This window comes from Cebidichthys violaceus, unplaced genomic scaffold (assembly GCF_023349555.1).
Source record: "Cebidichthys violaceus isolate CVI_PGR_0920_01 unplaced genomic scaffold, fCebVio1.0.p SCAF_5, whole genome shotgun sequence".
Taxonomy (NCBI): domain Eukaryota; kingdom Metazoa; phylum Chordata; class Actinopteri; order Perciformes; family Stichaeidae; genus Cebidichthys; species Cebidichthys violaceus.
Genome location: NW_027176705.1, coordinates 9,060,842 through 9,081,954, shown reverse-complemented (window position 1 = coordinate 9,081,954; position 21,113 = coordinate 9,060,842). Strand labels below are relative to the sequence as shown.

The window sequence follows — 21,113 nt, the reverse complement described above, 5'->3', positions numbered from 1 at the left end:
ATCGACAACACCGCTTTGTTGCTTCTTGCATTTGAGCATCTGATATCCTACTGTTTCCTGTTACCTGTCTGTCTACCTGCCTGCACCTCTCCCTGCCCCATTCCTGCTATCCTCTGGATTCTATACAATCTCTGTTTGGACTTGCGAATAGGTCTATATACGTTCACCTTTGCAATAAACCCATAAACTGTTCCTGTCTGTCTGGTAGTCTGCATTTGAGTCATGTTCCTCACTGCATCATCCTCACCATTTTCTCAAAGAGGTCACAAGCAAAAAAGGTTTGGAACCACTGGTATAATATTTGATAATGCATTGTATTCTATAAACTTAGATTATGTTTTTATGTAAAATATTCACTTGAAAGGTGACTGGTATCTGCACCTGTTAAATACATAAAGTTTAGTAGAAATATGAAGTAGCATGGAAATATTCAAGTATGGTAAAATTAGCTCAAAGTTGTACTTAAGTGCTGTACTTAAATGTAGGCTACTTAGTTACTTTCTACCACTGGTAGTTGTCAGATAATAAAGCATGTATTATATCAGTGGATATGTTCTTTAGTAGTGCATATTCTCGAAGAAAGGTACAGTTTACCAAATGACCAAAAACCATCCTCAAACTGTCAAGATGGGGCTTTTTGGGGTCATAGGTGTCTGGGCCCCCTAGACAGTTGCCTGCATCGCCAAGTTGGTAATCCATATACAAATGCATATAATAATATTCATATTATTATTATTAATAATAATAATAATTAATAATAATATTAATTATTGATTGATCATTCTATTTGCATATGTATTTTTTACTTTACTGTTGTGTCAACATATATACGCAATAATAATATCCATATTTAAACCGATTTAAACTGACATTCATAGTAACGTGCTCAGTAACGTCTCCAGCTTACATGTTGTTTTTAATGCTGTGGGTCTTAGTGCGCATGCGTTCGCCCAACAGCTACTACCCACCATGCACATGCAGAGACATCCCATAACGTGAGGGGTACTGCAGGGCAGAGCACGCCGGAGGGACTAGCTAGTTGCCTTGCAGCTGTCCGTTTACTATTTACGCCTGCCTGTATTTATATCCATGCATCACGTCGCGTTTGCCAGCGACACGTAGTTTTGCTGCACAGCGTCTTTAATTCAGCAAGTGTTGGGAGTCGCGATGTCGGAGGAGGACTGGGTGGCAACAACAACAACAGGGCGCGCTGCTGTCCCGTTAGCATCGCGACGACCTCCGGTCCATGTTGTTTAACCCGAGTACAACCGTCCACGCCTCCCGCCCTGTCCAGTCCAGTCCAGACTCGTGCCGTGGCCCAGCGTGATGGCCGAGGAGGAACCCCAGCAGCAGGCGGACCGCGGGGCGAGGAGTCTGCCCGGCCTGCTCACCGGGCTGCAGGGCGCTGAGGCCAGTGCTCTGCAGCTGAGGATCAAGAACTCCATCTGGTGAGGAGGTGTTCACATACTACCACTGTGCATATACGATGATGCTTCAAGGGGAAATAACTCACAGATATCACATTTACACTGAGAGAGTCAGCACACAGAAAGTAGCAAGTAAGATTAGTGATACCACAATGTAATAATACTTAGTTACAAATAGTCGACTTACGTGAAAGTACACAAGTATTATCAGCAAAGTGTAGAAGTATAAAATGTAAACAGTACTTGTTGAGCAGACACTTTGTGAGTACTACATTATTACATAGTATACGTCACTGAATTACTGATGTAATAATATGTAAATAGCATACTGTTATAGTTGCTCAAGTGGGAGTCAAGTTTACCTACACTAAATTATTTTGTTAATCACCAGCAATTCATTATATTTTATAGGCTTATCATATGTTTAAGTAAAATGTGAATCTGTAAAGTAACTGTCAAATAAATGTGGGGGAGTAAAAGGCACAATGATGCCCTCTAAAATGAAGGGAGAGAATTATAAAATGGCAGAAAAGTGAAATACTAAGTGCAGCACTTGAGCCAAATTCCACCACTCCGTTTAGAATTGTGTGTAAAAAAAAGCAGAACAACATAATAAACATGTTTTATTACAAACAAACTACAAGTCTTGCATTCAACATTTAATCAAAAGTAACATAACTCATTATGCAAGGCACAGTGGTTTCTATCAGCATAATTTTATTGCACTGTATATTATTATTATATACATTATTATTGCTGAAATTTGACTTTTTTTTACTGATGGAGCTGATTTGAACTTTTTTCATACTGTCAAATAGTTCAATCAATAGCAATCATATAATCAATAACAGTACCTCATATTATATTCACAGATTATACATTGTGTATGTAAAATATTAATCTGTAAAGAACAGTACAATGTGGAGGTACTTGTACTTAAATTCTTTCCTGCTACTCCACTACACCTTGCCAGAAAATATTGTACTTTTTACTCTGTATTGTTTTTTACAGCTATAGACACCAGTTATTCTGTAAAGATATATGTTACATATATAGCATATCTTATACAATATGATGATGCATTTCTATATATCAAACAATCCAACACTACATGTAGTAGTTCAAATTAGCTCCATCTTGAACAGCAACAGCATTAAAATGCTGCACTTTAAAGCTACAATTTTTAACTTGGTAAATGTTTATGTTTGATGTTTCTTGAATAAAATACTTAGTTTATGTATTACTCTTTGAATAAGTTAACCCATTTCTCAAGAGCAGAAGTAATTAGATACATTACTTGTTACATTACTTTCCATTAACCAGTCCAGCTCAGTCAAAGCTCCTTCAAATAACTCAGAAGATGCCTCAAGTTTGTGACCTGGCCGCCATGTTTCAATTAGTCGAGCCAAAACCAAGCACCGCCCATCGAACAGAGCAAACGTTCTAATTTTACAGCTGAACAGTACACTAAAATATGTAAACATTTGATGTGCGAAATAGGCAATTTTCTAACAGAATCTTGAATCATATTTGATCAGCATTGACTAGTTTGACAGTTTGATCAGAGTTCACGAGCAGTGATTGACAGCTGCGTTAGAGACTCCTCGGCTCTGATTGGTTGTTTTTGAGTGGAAACTTTCAAATGCTATTAGTTGCACTAAAGGGGGCAGAGATTATCTGTCTTATGTACTTTTAGGATAAAGTTTGAGCATATATGACAAAAAGTTATTTTCATTAAAGTTACAAACTGTAGCTTTAATGCACCTGTAATAGTAATCTAATATTATAGTACATGATAGTATAAATCTGTCAGGGTCATTCTGCTTGTATAGTTCTGTGTACTTTCACTCATGGAACTTGTAATAGAGTTTTGCTACTTTTACTTAAGTAAAGGCAACATGGCGCTAGTTCACCCCTTCCTTCACCTCACACCCGCCTCCTCATCTTTTGTTGACTATTGATTGGTTGAAGGCGTTGTCACAGTAACAGTCATCTACATTCAAGTTCCCTCTATTTCCATCATCAAAACCTGACCGACATACCGAAACAAACAGCTCCAGTATGTAGCTCCTGTAACAGCTGTGCTAAACCCTTGAAATAAAAATATAATGGCATGTTTATCACCAAGATCTGTTTCTGAAAACTGCTCACATCTATCAGACATGGCCACGATATTATCCAAATTATTCTTATACGAGTTTATTTAAAAAAGCTCACTGAACTCATGTCTTTGCCTGGTTTTAGGCTACAAATAACTATTTCCAAATAATTTACCAGACAGAAGCACATGACTACAAGTGTCCTGGGAGTATAAAATTACCAGTTTTAAATAATCAGGACTGACACTACTACTATATCTACTATCTACTCACATAACAAAATCAAAGACACTGAATCAAAGCCTCATGGAAAAGTAGAATGTATTAAAACTAAATTAATGCAAGGATTGCATAGAACTGCCAGTCAGTTTAACAGCCTATTAATAATAGTAATATTCCAGCAGTTGTTGTTTGTATTCTAATACATCTGTCAGCTATAATGTTGTATTAATTAATTGAATGATGTTTTATGGTTAAGATATGTTACATTAGAAAAAATACTTAATTTTGTTAACAACTAATAGTGCATATTGTCTATGGTTGTTGTTATTTAAGGCTGTGTTCTGACTGAAAGTAGCCTTTTATTTCTGAATGTGAATGAACTCAAGTATCATTTAAATGTCAAACAGCCATAAAATGTCAAAAGGCTGAACTTCCAGAAAGTACGACAGTTCAGAGGTGAAACGTCTGCAGGAAAACCTCAACAGAAACACGTCACTCTGCTAACATAATGGGATATTGGATATTTGTCCTGCTCACTAAATCTTTAACCTTTAAGAGGATTAGAGCATAAATATTGACGTTGACTTGAGCGGCTGAGTGGTTCATTGTAGAGTGAGACTATCTTAGTCGGGGTCAGCAAGTTCATCTGCAACTATACCGTCACTGTGTCTTGATCAACAATGATAGTCTATCGTGAATTGCTACTGTTCCTGCTGGTTTTCAGCAAAGCCACCTAATCAGAGACTGAATTGCACCTGAATATTATACACAGTATGATTTAAAGTTATCAATTCTTCTATTGATTCAGTGCCTCAGGTGTCATTTGCCGTCTCTGCCAAATCTGCCTAACAAACAGCTTAATGACGGCCTTTCAGCACCGGGAAATCCTTGGCTCTCCTAGTAACAGTGAATTAAAGTGAACTGTTCTTGTCGTGGCCTATAGCATCTCCTGATTCTGACCTGCCCGGTGTCGCAGAGTAAGAGTCTTTAAATGTGACATGCCTTCTGTGTCTTAGTCAACAACAACCTGACCTGTCTGCAGATTAGGAATTAGACCTGGAGAAGTTTTATTCATGTATCTTGGTTTGACCCTGAGTTATTTCTCACTGGTTTAAATCTGTCTTCTAATGCTTGTTTTCGCATGAATAAGTTTGCTTACAGAGGGCCGTGTAGTTTATTTCGGTAATTTGCTCTTCGTCTTTTGTCTGACCAGTATGGTCAGTATGGATGGGACCGGGCTCCTTTTATTGAAGTATATACTATAAAATACACATTAGTAAAGGTTAAAAGTCCTTTTTTTATCAAATTCTTCCTTCAAGATATAAGATATACATATGGTAGATTTACACAGTGACTGCACATGAAGAACTTTGTTCTTCTGTCAGAGACAATGTTACCACAGTGGCCGTCTCTCTCTCTCTCTCTTTTTACATATGACAACATGTGTTCCTGGTGGTGGGATACATGATCTGAGAGATGCTGGAGGGAGGGTTGTCTCATGCCAAACATTCCTCTGCTTTATAAATAAATACACTTTAGACACAAGCGTTCATGTTACATAAGCTTGATACTAATTTATACTTTGTTTCTGTTTTGCAGCAAATCGGTTCAATCAAAAGTGGAAAACATTCTGGTGAGTTGAAGCTTTTTAACCTACAAATTACAATTTAAATGAAACCTTTTTATTCAACTGGTAAACTATTTTTTCTAATGTATTTTTGGTTCTAGCATGTAGGGCTAATATACTTTTGATTCCTGATGAGTTTATTTCCTTTCCGGCATATGTTCAACAAATAACAAATCTGTCTTTACAATGAGAAAATGTTGTACAGAAGTTATAACATACCAGTAATTGGTGAGAACGTTAAAGATATGTCCTGGGAGTGATGCTAAAAGAAAGTTCATGGGATCGTTAAAATGAAAAAGTTAATGGAGCAAGTTTAATTTTGACCTGAAGGTGGCGCTAGTTCCAAAAACAGTAAAGGTCAGCTGTGGGAAGAATGGAAGAATGACTGAGCTCTAGGACTCCAACTAACGATTATTGTTATTATAGACTAATCTGATGATTTGTTTTTTCATTAATCGATAAGTCCTTACGTCCATAAAACATAAAAGTTGTTTATGTTTAGGTTGTTAAAAACAACCATCACAGCTCTCCAGAGCCCCAAAGTGATGTCCTTCTTGCTTGTTTCATCCACTCAAATGTTAAAAAAATATATATATTTCACTTGTAATCATATATGTGAAACAGACAGCAAATCCTCAAATTTGAGACGCAAGAACCTGCATTATATTTGGCATTTTTTCATGAAAATGAAAACATTTAAAAATATTCTTGTGTATATGTTAAAGTAAACCAGAACCATTGGAATACCACTGGGGACCACGAATATATCTATAACTGAATTTCGGTGACTGAATATCTATTACCTAACATCAATAACTGTATATCTGGCCAACTGTTGTTGAAGATCTGGCTCAAGCAGCTCCCGCTGTTTGTGGGGCAAAAAATGTATTAAATAAATGATGCTGTGCTGTAGATATTTACGGTGTATTCAGTTATCATCATGAATTATGTTTTGATGTCCATCGTTTGTACATACATTGTGACTAAGGCTGTGGTGACTTTACTGTAGCGGTTCTGTGTGATGCTCTGGAGTAGATTTCCTAACCAACAAGAGCAGGCTAATGTTGTACTTTACTGTGTGCTGAAGTGGTATCCAGTGTTGTACATGCCAGCACTGGTGCTATTCAACAACAATATAATTGTTTTTTTGTTTTGTTTTTAATAACGTGCAGCTCCCTGGAGAGTGTGACGGTCAACGTTAAAGCCTCATTGGAGCTGTAGTCTACATGTTGAATATTTATTTGCTAAAGTCATGATGAATCAAAGTTTTATTGAGCAGTTGTAGATACCATTTAACTTAGCAGAATATCCCCGTGTCATGTTTCAGCTTTTAATAAAAGAAACCCTCAACGCAAAAAATTAATTGTGGAGCCAAGGCTACTAGAAGTTGGCCAGGACTTTGGTTGTCCTCATGTAATACTCTATATATAATGTTTGATGTCATATAGTTGTTAATACAGACTGGTTCATCTACCCACATCCCTGTCATGCATTTCAAAAAAAGAAAGTCAAAAATGTCTTTTGACCTTGTGTAAGCCTGTGTTGTCATCCTCCACTCGTTCTCCTGATCTCTCCTTAGATGACAAACCTACAGCATTGTGTGTCATCTTGTGTCAGGTTCACAGTGTACAAAGCTGCACAAAAAAAGCTTAAACAAATTAACTATACACTTCCAAAATGTACACTGCGTTTGTGTTTACATGCTGGTAACAACTTTGTTTGAAGTGGGGATTGGAGTTCACTGTGCACAGCTGATGACACAGTAACATACAGGCATTGATGGTCCAGAGCAGGAAGTGAGTCTTTTAGTGAGTCTAAAAAAAAAAGGCAACCACGTCCTGTGAATGATGCACAACCAGGTTTAAGCAGTATTGCCTCAGAAATGCAGCTCACAGATAAACTAATTGCTTGTCATTATTGCTTAGTTAAATGTTCAGGATTATCATGTATAAGGATGATGTGTCTTACCTGTATTCCTCATGGCTGCTCAGTGTTATCTTCAGCCATGGGAGAGCTGTGGGCTCAGCAAGCTGTTCAAGGTGAAAGGTTAACGGCGGAGGATTCAAGTTCACCTTACAAGCTTGCATGTTCTGCCGAAGCCTGTCTGCCTGTCTGTCTGTCTGTCTGTCTGTCTGACTGTCTGTCTGTCTGCCTGTCTGTCTGTCTGTCTGTCTGTCTGTCTGTCTGCAGCCATTTAAGCTGTATGTGTGTATCTCAGCTGTACAGCTGTAAGGATGCAGCATGGTACTGCCTCGTATCTCTACACTTCTAGGTTTAAAGTCAGGTTAAAACTTAATTCATGCTCCTCACTCCCAGCCCCGCTACTTCACTGTGGGATGGTATGTTAATGATATGCCGTGTTTGGCTTACACCAAAAATTAAATTAATCTGACAGACAAAAAAAGCACCGTCCCAACAGTTGTATGCACCATCTCCGCCTGTGAAGCTATTAAGTACTTCAGAGGATTTCAGTTATGTCATACTTTTTCTAATGCTTGATTTAAAAGAGTCCTCTGCTGATTTAGTACTGCACTCCTATACCATCATGTTTTTTATGCCATGCAATCTTCTTCTTGTCAAAACCTGGCGCCTACAACACCCACAATGCAACACAACTGACACTACGGTCAGAGATTCAGGTGTGTTATGCTAGTAGTGGCTGATGTAGCATCAAGCAGAGATGAGGAGAGGGCTACATATCTGTTAAGCTCACTTCTTTCTAACTCCACACCGCCAGATTTTTTGCTTTTTCTCAGCACCAACTGATGCTTTCAATTGGTTAAATTGACTCAAGTAATGTCATTTGAGTCAATTTAACCAATTTTGCACTGCTCCTTCTGGAGCCATAAAAGGCTTAACACAACTTGTTTCACACATGAAGTTGCCAACTAAAGTTAGACACCCAGATACAGTATGTATCGTAATGCTTATGTATTATGTACTTACGTATTTTATGTTTAAAATAGATTGAAATCACTTTGTAGAGATATTTTTTTCACTTTAACGTTAAAGAGTGTTTTCTGTTGAATAGTTTAAAAACCATCAATCTAATTTAATTCAGTGTTTTAAAACAATAAAACATGAATACTTTCAAGGGAGGTGAAAACTTTTCAAAGTATTTGTTACTGACATCATTCCCACATGGTTGGAGTATTCTTTGGTGTTCAACAATTTTGTCTGCTGCCAATTAAACCACCAGGATTTAAACTGCTCCTTCTTCTGCCATCATGTTTCTTTTCTTTTGAAAAACGCCGTTAGAAGTGTCTCAGACTGTTTGTAGCTCCAGACCGTGCCAAGGACATTTAGTTAGCACACATCTTAGATACCAAGGCTGACAGGTCAGCCCTGAGGATTTCTTGAATTTGATGATTCCTTTTAGTTTGTGGAGGTTAGGCTGGTCTGCAGAGCAGCATCCAAGACCCAAACAAAAGATGAATAGTGTTCCTCTGCTGTCTTGATTTACAAAATAAGATGTTTCCCACTGTATTCACTCAAGCTGATTATATTCACAGGAGAGTATATAACATGACAGAATTGAGCTTTAATCAATGTTTAATATTTATCCAGTGAAGCACCTTGTTGCTTAAAATTTAAGTTGTGTTGGACACGCCTGTGTGTACTGTTTGTGTTCCTACTGTTACATTTTATGGAGAATAGGCCAGGATCATAATCTACTCGTTCCCTGTAATAAAGGCATGTACACTGTTGAGCTGTTTCACTGAGAAGACACGACTTAACAGTCTACAGCAGGAGTCTCCAACTTTTTTTAATCTGAGAGCTAATTTGACAAAATGAGAACTACTCATAGTACCAAGTTGTACGTCGCTAATAGCAGAGATAATTTACTTTTATGGTCCTTTTAATAACATTTCAGCCACCACAGTCATCGCTTTTATTTCAATCCATATGCGAAGGACTTATTCTTTTCATCCTGGAAATTGACATTGAAATGTTTTGCCTTTTATTGGTATTGTTATATTTTGCGGTGCGCTTGCTAGTCTGCTAACACCGCCTAATGTCACAGTGTCAAATTGAAAGCAACGCAACTCATCCAATTGTCAACTGATTGACAAATAATAATTTTGTGTCAGAAGGGGGTGGGATGTCAGTGAATTTGATTGGATAGAATTTTAAACAGTTAAAGTGACTTTGTGTTATCAAATCAATCTAAATATTCTTTAAACCTTTAGCGAGCCACTCAGAAACAGTTAGCTCGAGAGCTACTTGTTGGAGACCCCCGGTCAACAGCCTGTGGGCTAAATGCGTCACAATGACAAGGTTAACAGGTGTAGCAGGTGTAATGTTTACTATGGTCACCTTCTTATAGTTGGGTATGTTGACACGCTAACATTTTCTTATTAGCACTAAACACAAAGTACAGCTGAGCAAAAGTCGGGGGCTCGCCACAGTTATTGCTCTTTATCTTTACCCAGATTTAATTTCATTGCAGCCGATAGTTGTTGTTGAGACTTTTTAACTCAAAACCACAGATGTGAACCTGCTGGTGGCACTAAAGAAAAAGTCAGAGAATCAGCAAAATCATTCATCCTCTTGGGATCATGAATGTCTGTACAACATTTATTGACAATCCATCAAATAGAGGTTGACATATTTCAGTCTGGACCACAGTGGTGACTGAACCTCTGCTCTGTACCTTCTTTTTTTACTTCTACAGCAAGATGTGGAGAAGTTCTCAGACATTGAAAAACTCTACCTCTACCTTAAGTTGCCTTCTGGTCCAAGCAGCAGCATTGATAAAAGGTAAGAACACACCTGCTTTCTCATAGTATTTATAGAAAAATGTACAGTTGATGAAGTGGCAAACATTTCTGTTTGTTTTTGTCTTAAAAATGTGTAGTATGTGAATGATATAGAATGGTAAAATAATAATGACACACACACAAACAAAGTGAGATTATCTTTGGTGAGGATGATTTCTCAGGACTCTTAAGATGACAGTGACTTGAGTGAGCCAAGTGTTGTTCTTCTGTTTTGTCATTTGTCAGTCAATCAATGATCCACATCTTTTCTCAGTGACCAGAGCGCCCTGTCATCAAGCCGCACTCAGCAGATGCATGCGTTTAACTGGATCCGCCATCATTTGGAGGAATACCCAGAGACGTCTCTTCCCAAACAGGAGGTCTATGATGAATACAAGTAGGTGAAAACAGAGTCCAATATATAACTCACAGAGAATAAAGCTGATTTTTTTTCCTTACCTATAGACTCCACTATATATTTGAATATGTTTCATTGGTGTTCACCTCTTTAATAGATAACAGCTACTAATGGTCGAGATTCTTTCTCTTCTAAATCACTGGCGGCTGAAGCAACAGTATAAATAGACGCAGCAGGCATGGGAATCACAGAGAGCACCATGTGTTGGTAATATTAGAATGGAAAGTCTGAGACAGCCATTGAAATGCTCTGACAGTGTTATGTAACTGTCTTTTTAACTCTACCAGATCAGAAATACAGTGCCCCCCAGAAATATTGGCGCCTTTAGGATAGACAGGTGAAAAGGCTTTAAAGAGGCGTTATGTGCTTCACTTTAAAACAAAAACATTTAGTTTTTTACAAAGAAACAATCATATTTGCCACTATATTTTTCAAAGGTACTGCAAGTACTGAAGTCAAGAAAAACTTGCATGAAGAAACATTTGATTACCTCCCTTTATGTTCGATGGGAATGGGGATGATGCCTAATACAAAAATGTGCACTTGGTTTAGTTTTCGTTTTACAAATTTGTCAAACTGAGTCACTTTTACAACTCTATTGTTGCAAAATTGGACACACCTAACTTTTCTTATTTCCTATTTACTCATCCAGCAGTTGCAAGGCAACATTAGTATTCATATACATCATGTTTCTGGTCACCTGATTAATGTAATTGTTCAATCTTCTCTAAGTTTTGTTTTTGCCTAAGAAAAAGAAAAATATCGGACTTATTGGTATGTTGGAATACCATTTTTTCCTTCCTGAATCCGATTCCATCACCTGAACTTACTGATATTGAGTACCGATCTGATACCAGTGCGCAAAAAAAGTGTTGCCGTTTGGTGTAATTTTCCAGTGTAAAATATTTCCACATTGCTGACATTTTGCTTGCTCTGGCTAACGTTACAATCTCCGGTAGAGCCTACCTGTTTGATATTGTGCATGTGCAACTCTCAGCAAACATGAGAAAGAAGCAAGATGGCTCACTCGTGCAGATAACTGATTTCAGTCAGAGCGTTTGGTTTTTCTGGAGCTGATGATGGAAGTAGATAACGAATGAGCCGTCTCACAAGTCTGTTCCTGCGCACAACGCCGTCATTTGACGTGACAGTGACGTAGTTGGATGTAAGGATGAACGTTATGGACGAGGATACATTTTAGAGTATTTTGGCTTACTCGGATATTCAAATGTCTTTATTTGAGCCAGAGTATACTGCCGAAGAAATGCAGCAAAGAGAGACAGAGGCTGCATTAGCTTTGTAAGAGGTTATGACCGGCACATAAAAGGTGTTGATGGAATTTTCCCTGTGATTTAATTTCTTCTGTCTGTTGTGTCTTTCAGGAGCTTCTGTGACAATCTAAACTACCAACCACTGAGTGCTGCAGATTTTGGAAAAATGATGAAAAATGTCTTCCCGAACATGAAGGCGCGTCGACTTGGCATGAGAGGAAAATCCAAATATCCTTCAGTGGAATGGATTGTAACAGTTTGGGTCTGTCTCTGGTCACAGACCATCTGCTGTTGCAGTTCATAAGCTCTCTAAATATAGATGTGAAATGAAATAAAGTCCCCCTCTGCCTCAGAAGCAGAAGCATAATACAGAGGCCATCGGGGGAGTCACCATGATCTTAACCTTCACGACACAATTGTGATTTTATTTTTCACCTCTATTTTGCTGATGACGTCAGTTATTCAGGTTAATGAATTATCTTGGTGTGAGATTTTTATGGGTTATGATGGCGAAATACTTTTGACTGTTTGTTTTGAACTTGTATTAGCAAACTGCTAGTGTCTGAGGAATCAAGGATTTGTTTTCATTCATAGTTTGACAATAAGTACTAATTATAGCATCTGTAAAATAACTGGTGCAATATCAATATATTAAACACATTTTAAATTAAAGTAGTTTTACTGCAGCAAAGTGGTTAAACATTTTGGAAACTCATGAATCCAACAGGCGCTAGATATAAAAAAATTCTAAAATCTTAATTTTACATTGATCTGTCAAATGAAAAACTGAGTTTTGGAAAATTAAATTGTCCAATTTTCTAATATGGACTTTTTTACATGGAAAATGTAACTGATTACATTACATGGCCCGTGTACAATCTATATTACTACAAACGTGGGGATCCTGGGAACATGTTTTTGATCTTAACACCAGCTTACATATTGCTACAGTGGACTGAGGAAGAGGCCCTTTGTTCACATGCCATCTTTACCCTCTCTGGATCTCCATAAAACAGGGGATGGGGTAAGCACATTTAGATCTTCGTTTTTAATATTTTAAAATAATCTTAAATCTCTTTGACTCTATTTCTGTCAATGTCCTGTCACGCAATGTATCATTTATATATGTAAAAACACAAATCTTTTGTGTGTAGCTCCAGTGTGATGTCTTAGAGTCACCGGGCCAGCTGAGCAGCATAAAGGAGGATGTACGATTTGCAGCCTGTGATCTGGTGTGTGAGTGGGCCCAAAAGGTGCTGAAACGCCAGTTTGATGCCGTGGAAGACTTGGCTCGCTTCCTAATCGACAGCCATTACATCAGCAACAAGTCTCTGGCAGCCCTCACAATTGTCACCGGCACAGCAACAGGTCAGACGCTCATTCAGTCGGCTTCATGCCACCTGTGTAAAAACAGGTCAACTGTGGCATCTTGAGGCGACTGCCTGCTACTGCTCTTTTATGTCGGTAAAAAAAAGGTGTCTGCTTGGATATTTTTCATGAGGACAGCTGTATTTTTCAATTACCTGACTTACCTGACTTTTTCAACTTTACTGGAGATCTCTGGTCAAACACATATTACTCATTCGATATGTGGATAAACAAAAATTATTCAATATTATAGAATCAATAAGTGCTCACACATTTTAGAGCCAAATACATTTGCACTTAAATCAGACTATATGGCTGAATATACATACATGAATGTTCTGATCTAATGTTGCAGCTGGTTGTATTTTTGTAATTATTAGTTTGAATTTGTCTGCGCTTGTTTGGCCCATTTTTTGTGTATAGTTTGATCCAGTTATTGATATTATTATTGAATGTATGTTGTTATTTGATTTTGATTGTGTTGTATTGGGATCAGCTGGGTTTTTAATCTTATCTTTTGGACCTTGGACTCATTATTTTATTAATGTTTTATTTGGACTTTTTTAATGCGTGGACTCCTGGATGTTAAGTATTATAAACAATAAGTTAGTTTATTTTCCAATGAAGTGCCATGATCAAAGCATATTGTCTTTACATATTATGATGATGAGGCTATTTACTTTGTACTAATAACAGTAACATGATACATCTCTAACCTTCCTTTCTTTAGAGGTTAAGTCTTCTCAGACGGTTTCAGCGTTTGTCCCCGCTGCTGAGGCTCACTCCTTCCAGCCTCATGTGACAACCCTGTCCTCACCTTCTGTCGATGCAAAGCAGCAGCTCCAGAGGAAGATCCAGAGGAAACAACAAGAACAGAAGCTGCACTCTCCTTTACCCGGAGAGGGACAAACCAAGCGGGCAGATGACAGTGTGCCTTGTGCCAGCCCAACCCCTCTGTCACCTCAGCCAACCATTGGCATCGTGGTCGCTGCTGTCCCGAGCCCCATCACGGTGAGAGAGCAGCACTCTCAGCAGCATGTAGATTACACTTGTGTGTCATTTTGTCTTATCTTTTGTATTCACCATATTGTAGAGTAAATACAAATCTAGATGTAATTGAAATATTCCACTTAAAGAAACACCACATGCCACTAAAAAGAAAATGGTCCTGTGTCTCCATTTTGCACTAAACATAGACAGTATTTTGCTGCAAACCTATGCAGATGTTCATTATTGTGATCATTATTATAACCACAATATTATGTCACTTCAGCTATGTATCAACTATTTATGTATTGTATGTAAGTTCAAATTATAGATTTTTTTTTTTGTACATAGCATGCTAACATATTTCGGGCAGTTTTAAAATTCTCATACTAAAGAGATTATGATCTAGAATTCAGTTTTCCACTTTCTGATTGACCTTCCCTCCCTGCAGGTACAAAGAAGCAGGCAGCTGTTGTCCCCCAGCCCAATGGGAACAATAGAGAGCAAAATGCTGCCTATTAACTTCCAAATGGTGACCCAGTCGGTCCAGACAGTGAAACAGAGCCCCAAAACCCCACAAAATATTCGAGCCAGTCCAGTGGGAGAACGCACTGCTCGCCAGCGCTATGCGCAAATCCTGCCCAAACCTGCGGCCACGACTGCTATCACTTTGCGCTCGCCCTCCACCATGATCATCGGCAATAGCCCTGTTAAGACTGTGATGACCACATGTCATGTCAGCCCAGTCAGTTTGGTCAAGATGACAGCCATATCGCTCGCACCCAACAGCAGCAATACAACCACTTCCTTCACAAACGCCGCTCTGCGGCCGGCATCTGCAGGCATTAGTAGTACTTTGTTTGCAGAAGACATCAGCTCCAATCAAAGCACGAGGAGTACTTCTGCAGTCCCCATTCTGGCCCCGGTGGCCAGGTCCGGGCAGACTACTAACACTCATACCATCGATGTGGAAATGGAAGTTGAAGCTATACATAAATACAGCCAAATGCAAAATCCTGGTGCTCTAGTTTTCCCTCAAGAGGCAATGGCAAATAGGGCTAGAGGGGCTTTACATAGGGCTGCCAGTGTGCCCATACCTCAGTCTAAAGGCTTCTTGGGTCTGGAGGACAAATCCAGCACTAATTGCAATGGAAATTCCTCTTCAAGCTCTAACACTGTGGCAACAGTTGGAAACAGCAATAACGGCGCTAATAATACAAGCGCTTTGCACTTAACTCCCTCCACTCAGAATAACAGCGCTGTTTCTTTACTGAACACCAGCACACCACCTTCATTTGGGGAAAGCAGCAGTTTGATATCAATAAAGGAAGGTTTCCTATCCACTAAGAGCCTCAGGAAACGTTCAGGCCTTAGTCCAGACCTTTCTCCAATCAAAAGGGCTTTTATGCCCCAGCAGCCAATAGAGGGCGGTGCTGGTCTTGGATATGGGATTAGAAACACGGTCGGTAACATCCTCAGGCCAGGAGCTCCAACTAGACCTGAAAGTGCACCAGCTGCCAGAGAGGTAGAGACCGTCCCATCCGCTCAACTACATGCACCTTGCACTTCCTCTGTCAGAGCCAGTGGCTTCTACTCTGTTGCCAAAACACAGAGCTCAATGCAGAGGAAAAACACTTCCACTGTTATGGAAACTTGCACCTCAGTCAGTCACGCATTAATTCAGCAACAGCAGGGGCACACGATGTCTAACGTGCATGCCATACCTAATAACCCTGGCCTCCAAACACATTCAGGTATGACTGATGTTAGGAGTTCAGCCACAGGGAGCCTGGAGGGAGCTCAACAACATACCTACTCTAAGTCTATCCCTGTTAATACACCCTTAGACTTTTTGAATCAAGCTTCATCGTCAAGCCAGCTCCCTATGCAGACTGATATGGACTACTTTCCCTTTGATGATGACGTGACTCAGGACAGCATTGTGGAGGAGCTGGTGCAGATGGAGGAGCAGATGAAACTTAACAACCTGCAGGAGTTTCAAACCTGTGTTAGTCTGCAGGGCCAACAGGCTTTGATGCCAGACAACATAATGTCTAACAATCAGACCATGTCTGCTTACTATCATGCTGCAAACTGCCGCAGCAACCCGATCCAAACTCCAACACCTACTCCGACTCCTACTCCCACACCCACGTCAGAAATGATGGGAGGAATCCAAAGCTTCACCAGAGAGAGCCCCTTCTCCCGCATCGCCTCCACAACCCCAGTGGACAGCGCACTGGGAAGCAGTCGACACACCCCGGTTGGCACTCCACACTCCAACTGCAGCAGCACTGTGCCTCCCAGTCCAGTGGAGTGCAGAAACCCATTTGCATTCACACCCATCAACTCCAGCATCACTGGTTTCCACGACGGCAGCACCATCTCCAGCAGCCCAGTCAAGCCCATGCAGAGACCGATGGCAACCCACCCAGACAAGACCAGGCTGGAGTGGATGAATACTAGTTACAACAGCAGCAGCGGAAGCTTAAACAAGGCCAACAGTGGAATGGGAATCCTCCCCAGCTATCAAAGCCTGATAGGTGACCATTTCCAAAAACCTCACGCTTTCGCCGTCCCTCACGCACGGCACCACGACAGCCATTTTGGGCGCTTGACTCCCATCTCGCCCGTGCAGCAGCAGGTAACTAACACGGCCAAGCAAGAGGGCTTCGCTGTACCGGCCCCTCTGGATAACAAAGCCACCAACACACCTGCTACAACCTTTCGATGTCGCAGTGTAAGTCCCGCTGTGCATCAGAGGAACTTGAGTGGAAACACAGGAAACCTTCCCCATATCCCTTGTTCAGTAGCGTCTCCCTTTAACTCTCCTGTGACGCCAGAGATGTTAAACATCTTTGCAAACAGCCAGACAAATCTTGCGGTGAGCAGCATGGCGCAGAGGAGCCATTCTGTGCCGCTCAACATCATGATGCAAACTGAGGTCCGGCCCACGCCAGGCCAACACTGCAACAGCAAAAACATCCCCAATGTCCTTCTGAGCAAGCTGGATGGGGACCATGACGACACTGTTCGGGGGCTGGGCATCAATAATTTCCCCCCCAGCTACACTGCACGCATGAACCTCACCCAGATCCTCGAGTCTGACGCCAACCTCTCCTGCAGTGACCACCACCTCAGCCTGATGACCTCTGACTCCACCAGCAGACTGCAGAGGCCAAATTACCTGATCGAGAATGCTATTAATGAACAAATGATTCTCTTGGCAGGTGACAGCCGAGTACAGTCAGCTTCTAGAGAGCAGCATCGACAACAGGCCCAGTCTATGTTGTCTACGCTGAGCTCACAGCAGCATCAAGAAGAACTACAGCAGCAGTTGGATTTCAGCAGCACTGTGAAAGACCTCCTGGCAGACAACAGCCTTACTGCTGGCAGTCAGCTCATGGACCAGGTGTCAGGGCTAACTACAGGCACCGCAGATTTCCCTTGCGAAATCAGAATGACATCGGATCTCTCCAGTAGCATCAATGACCTTAACGCATTGGACACAGACCTTCTGTTTGACCCCAACCAGCAGCAAGGGCAGTATCAACATGCTGCTGCAGAGGAGGAATTGGTGAATGATGTGCTGTTTCAGCAAATTACCAGCGACACCGCCCACTCTAGTGGACTTGACTGGCTCGAAAGCAAAGATCATCCAACTGTTGGGTTGATGGGTTGAGAATAGAGCTTTTTTTTTTGTCATGTTGAACATGTTAACCTGTGGTTCTTGTTTGTTTATTTATTTTCAGGTATTTACACTTTATAATGCAACATTGGACACATTGAGGTTTGTCCAGTTTAAGTGCCAGGCTGAACTGCAATGATGCTGCAGCACTCTGATTAAAATGCTGGTCATTTCCCTTTAATCAGAGCACATCGCCTCACGTTGTTTGATCAAGAGCATTTACAACAAGTAAACAAAAGTTACTGAACAAAAAAACAATCTTTCACTGAAAAGTCAGTGAAGAAATCATAACAGAGCCGTGGATTTCTTAGTGTAACGAAATGTATAAATACATAAAAAAAATGATTTTTATTAATAAGGCTTTTACAAAACTACTTCTTAATATAATTGTGTCTAACTCTTTTAACTGAAGCATTATCTAACTAAAGCATAATGAGAAAAATGACTGCTGAACTAATAATAGTAATAATAGTGATATTTGCAACATTTGTGTACGATGCAAAAACTGCAAGTATCACAAATTATCTTTGCAGGAGCTTTATGTGTCAGTCTAGTTTATGTGCATTTTCTTTCGCTGAAAAATATTAACAAGACATGTTTGAAAGTGTACACTTTATAGTTTACAGTTTATAGAAATGTAATTCAGTGATAGAAACATAAATCCAACAATAGAAATACATTTTATATATTCTTATGATCTACTGGAGTTGGCATGGAGCATATAATAGGATGCGTAATAATTTAAAATATAAAATGGATTATCTGATTATATCAAAATGAACTCTGAGGGATCAGTTCGATGGAATACATGAAGAGTAATACTCTATTACTAAGAGTAATAAGCGTACCAGAACCATAAAAGAAAGTGATCAATGTCTAAACTGTCAGTTCATCTGCTCCACATTTTCAAGCTTTGAGATGTTGTTCATTTATATAAGGCCTTCCTGACAGTCATCCCAGACTTTGTGCCTCTCCAATGGATTTAAAGAGTCAACCTAGTCAACCTCTCATGTCTTAATCATCACCACAATCAAACGTCTGCTCAATATAGAGCTCAGATAACTTGAAGATGATGATATCCATAGTAGAATTAGGCCTCTTTTGCACTTTGTCTTGTTTTTCAAGTCACACTTTTGCAAAAAGTATGCAAAAAGATAAATTGTCTTGTATAATCTCAACTATAAAATTGCAGAAACTCTAATGAAGCTCTTTTATTTACATGGAAAAAACATTTCTTTGTTAATTGTTAAATCCATAGATATTTGAGAAAACCAACAGTGTAAGATGAGGGCTCTACTCTTAACCACTTGTGGATTAAAAATGGAAAGAATTTATTAAAGAAACCATTTGATAATAATTAAACTAAACCCAATGAATGTGGGGGTTCTGCAGTATGATTCTTGTATAAAAGAAGAGTTATGGGACATAATAATAGCCATTTTTCTTTGCACTCAGAAAATGCATTATTGTACTGTGTGCAAGTAATTTCCTTGATTCGGAGGTGAAGGTTTTCATCTGATAAAAAAAATTGACTAAATAGATGAAATTGAGCATACATTAACTTCTTATCTCTAAAGAACTTGAACAATGTTTGTTTCCTAATGTAGCACTCATCATACTGCACTGACAATCTGTAGTACTTGTATTTCTTTACATAAATGCACTGAGTTTAATTTGAATGATGGAGGAACATGTTTGACTGCATGGCCTGAGGATTTCAATCATGAAATCACTGATCATATATGAAAGTCTTGTTTTGCACTGATGAAGAGCTGTGTGTAAAGAAGTCATGCAACCACAGATGAGATGAGACTCACAGGTGCTCCCTGAGGGTTTTGGTTTTTAAGCCTTATGTCCATACCAAAGACTAACTGTTAAATATAACCTGCAATAACATGCACTGAGATATCGGTGACATACTGAGTTATGTTGGGTAACAGCCAAATTATATTCTGTAATGTGAAGAATAAAATGGGAAATAGGTGAAACATTGGTGACAGTTGCAGCACTGGAAAAACATTTCTTTATATAATCAGTTCATCAGGACAATGTTAATGTTTTGTTTACTATTGTTGATGCTTTTGTAAAACCAACAGGTATATAATGTTTTTATGGAGGCAAAAAAGACACTGTAATTTATCCTGTTTCTCTGTGTTAGCACTAGAGAGTGTGTTTTTATTTTTGGTCAGTCTCACCATCGTTCAGGGTGTTTGTGTTTTTACTATTTATTCAGAGTGTGTTGTTTGTACAGAAGATGCAACCTTGCAAACCATGTAATCTTGGGAATTCACAATAATCTGACTTGCACTGTCAAGATGATTTGTAGCATACATTTTAAGTGTCATAGCAAATAACCACATATCATACAGTATATGGTGCTTTTTTTGTCCAATGATTTGTCCAATGTGGTGAATAATAACAAAATGTAACAAAACTCTCAAAATTCAAAACCTTTCAGAACTGAATTTTGGCAGAAAATTGTCCCAGAAAATATTTGCTCACGTTTTTTAAAATGTGTAAAAGAGACAATCCATAACTATAAGGTGTAATATTAATGTCATGATATATTGCAAACGCAGAACATTGAATCTCTTTCAGTGTGTTGATAAATATTGTGCGTTGTTTTATACATTTTTAGAAAACCTTTCATTTCTGTAAAAGCAGATTATAATATACAATCTCATTTTGAGTATGACTTAACATTGATCAATTTAGACAAACGATTCTTATTTATGTTTTCTTTTCTCTTTACTGTGTCTGTGAAAACAAACAAAGCATTTATTTGGTTAACTCTGGTTTGTGTTTAAAGAAGACTTTACCCTTCCTCTTGCTGAAAGTGGTTCAGAGCTGTAGAACTGCCCTCTACTGTTGTGTTGCTGTGGTCAGTGTACTGGGGATTTTTTTATAAGGGGAAGTGCTTGTTGATACTGCTTTTTAAAGAGTTTTTCAAACAATAAACATTTTAAGTACATCAGTATCGTGGAATCAGTGTTTGTTTGTTTTTTAAATATGTGCATAAAAGCAAAAGGTAAGGCTTGGCAAGAGACTTGGAACTGCATGTACAAGGAATGCATGCTTGTTCACCTTTGAAATGCAGTAAAGTAAAAAATACTAAGATCTTTCACCTATAAAAGTAGCAATACCACAGTGTAGAAATACTCTGAAATAAGTGAAACATTCAGAATGTTACTTAAGTAAAATTGCAAAAGTATTAACATCAAAATATACTTAAAAATACAAAAAAGT

At 39.0% G+C, this 21,113-nt stretch overlaps 1 protein-coding gene across 1 annotated transcript; it reads left to right on the top strand.

Annotated features, from left to right (window-relative positions):
• The first annotated feature begins 1,024 nt into the window (after positions 1–1,024).
• Positions 1,025–20,844, top strand: LOC137887728 (DNA-binding protein RFX7-like). Its single transcript, XM_068730912.1, has 9 exons — positions 1,025–1,448; positions 5,348–5,381; positions 10,051–10,136; positions 10,410–10,532; positions 11,936–12,052; positions 12,764–12,848; positions 12,979–13,192; positions 13,923–14,203; positions 14,631–20,844. The coding sequence occupies exons 1-9, from the start codon at positions 1,327–1,329 to the stop codon at positions 17,859–17,861; spliced, it is 4,293 nt and encodes a 1,430-aa protein (XP_068587013.1). The 5' UTR covers positions 1,025–1,326; the 3' UTR covers positions 17,862–20,844.
• The last annotated feature ends 269 nt before the right edge of the window (positions 20,845–21,113 follow it).

Bases quoted from the DNA above. Each gene is read 5' to 3' on its own strand.
- LOC137887728 (XM_068730912.1), top strand. From the start codon at position 1,327: ATGGCCGAGGAGGAACCCCAGCAGCAGGCGGACCGCGGGGCGAGGAGT. The intron at 1,449-5,347 runs GTGAGGAGGTGT...TCTGTTTTGCAG, and splicing joins AGGATCAAGAACTCCATCTG to CAAATCGGTTCAATCAAAAG. The intron at 13,193-13,922 runs GTCAGACGCTCA...TCCTTTCTTTAG, and splicing joins TGTCACCGGCACAGCAACAG to AGGTTAAGTCTTCTCAGACG.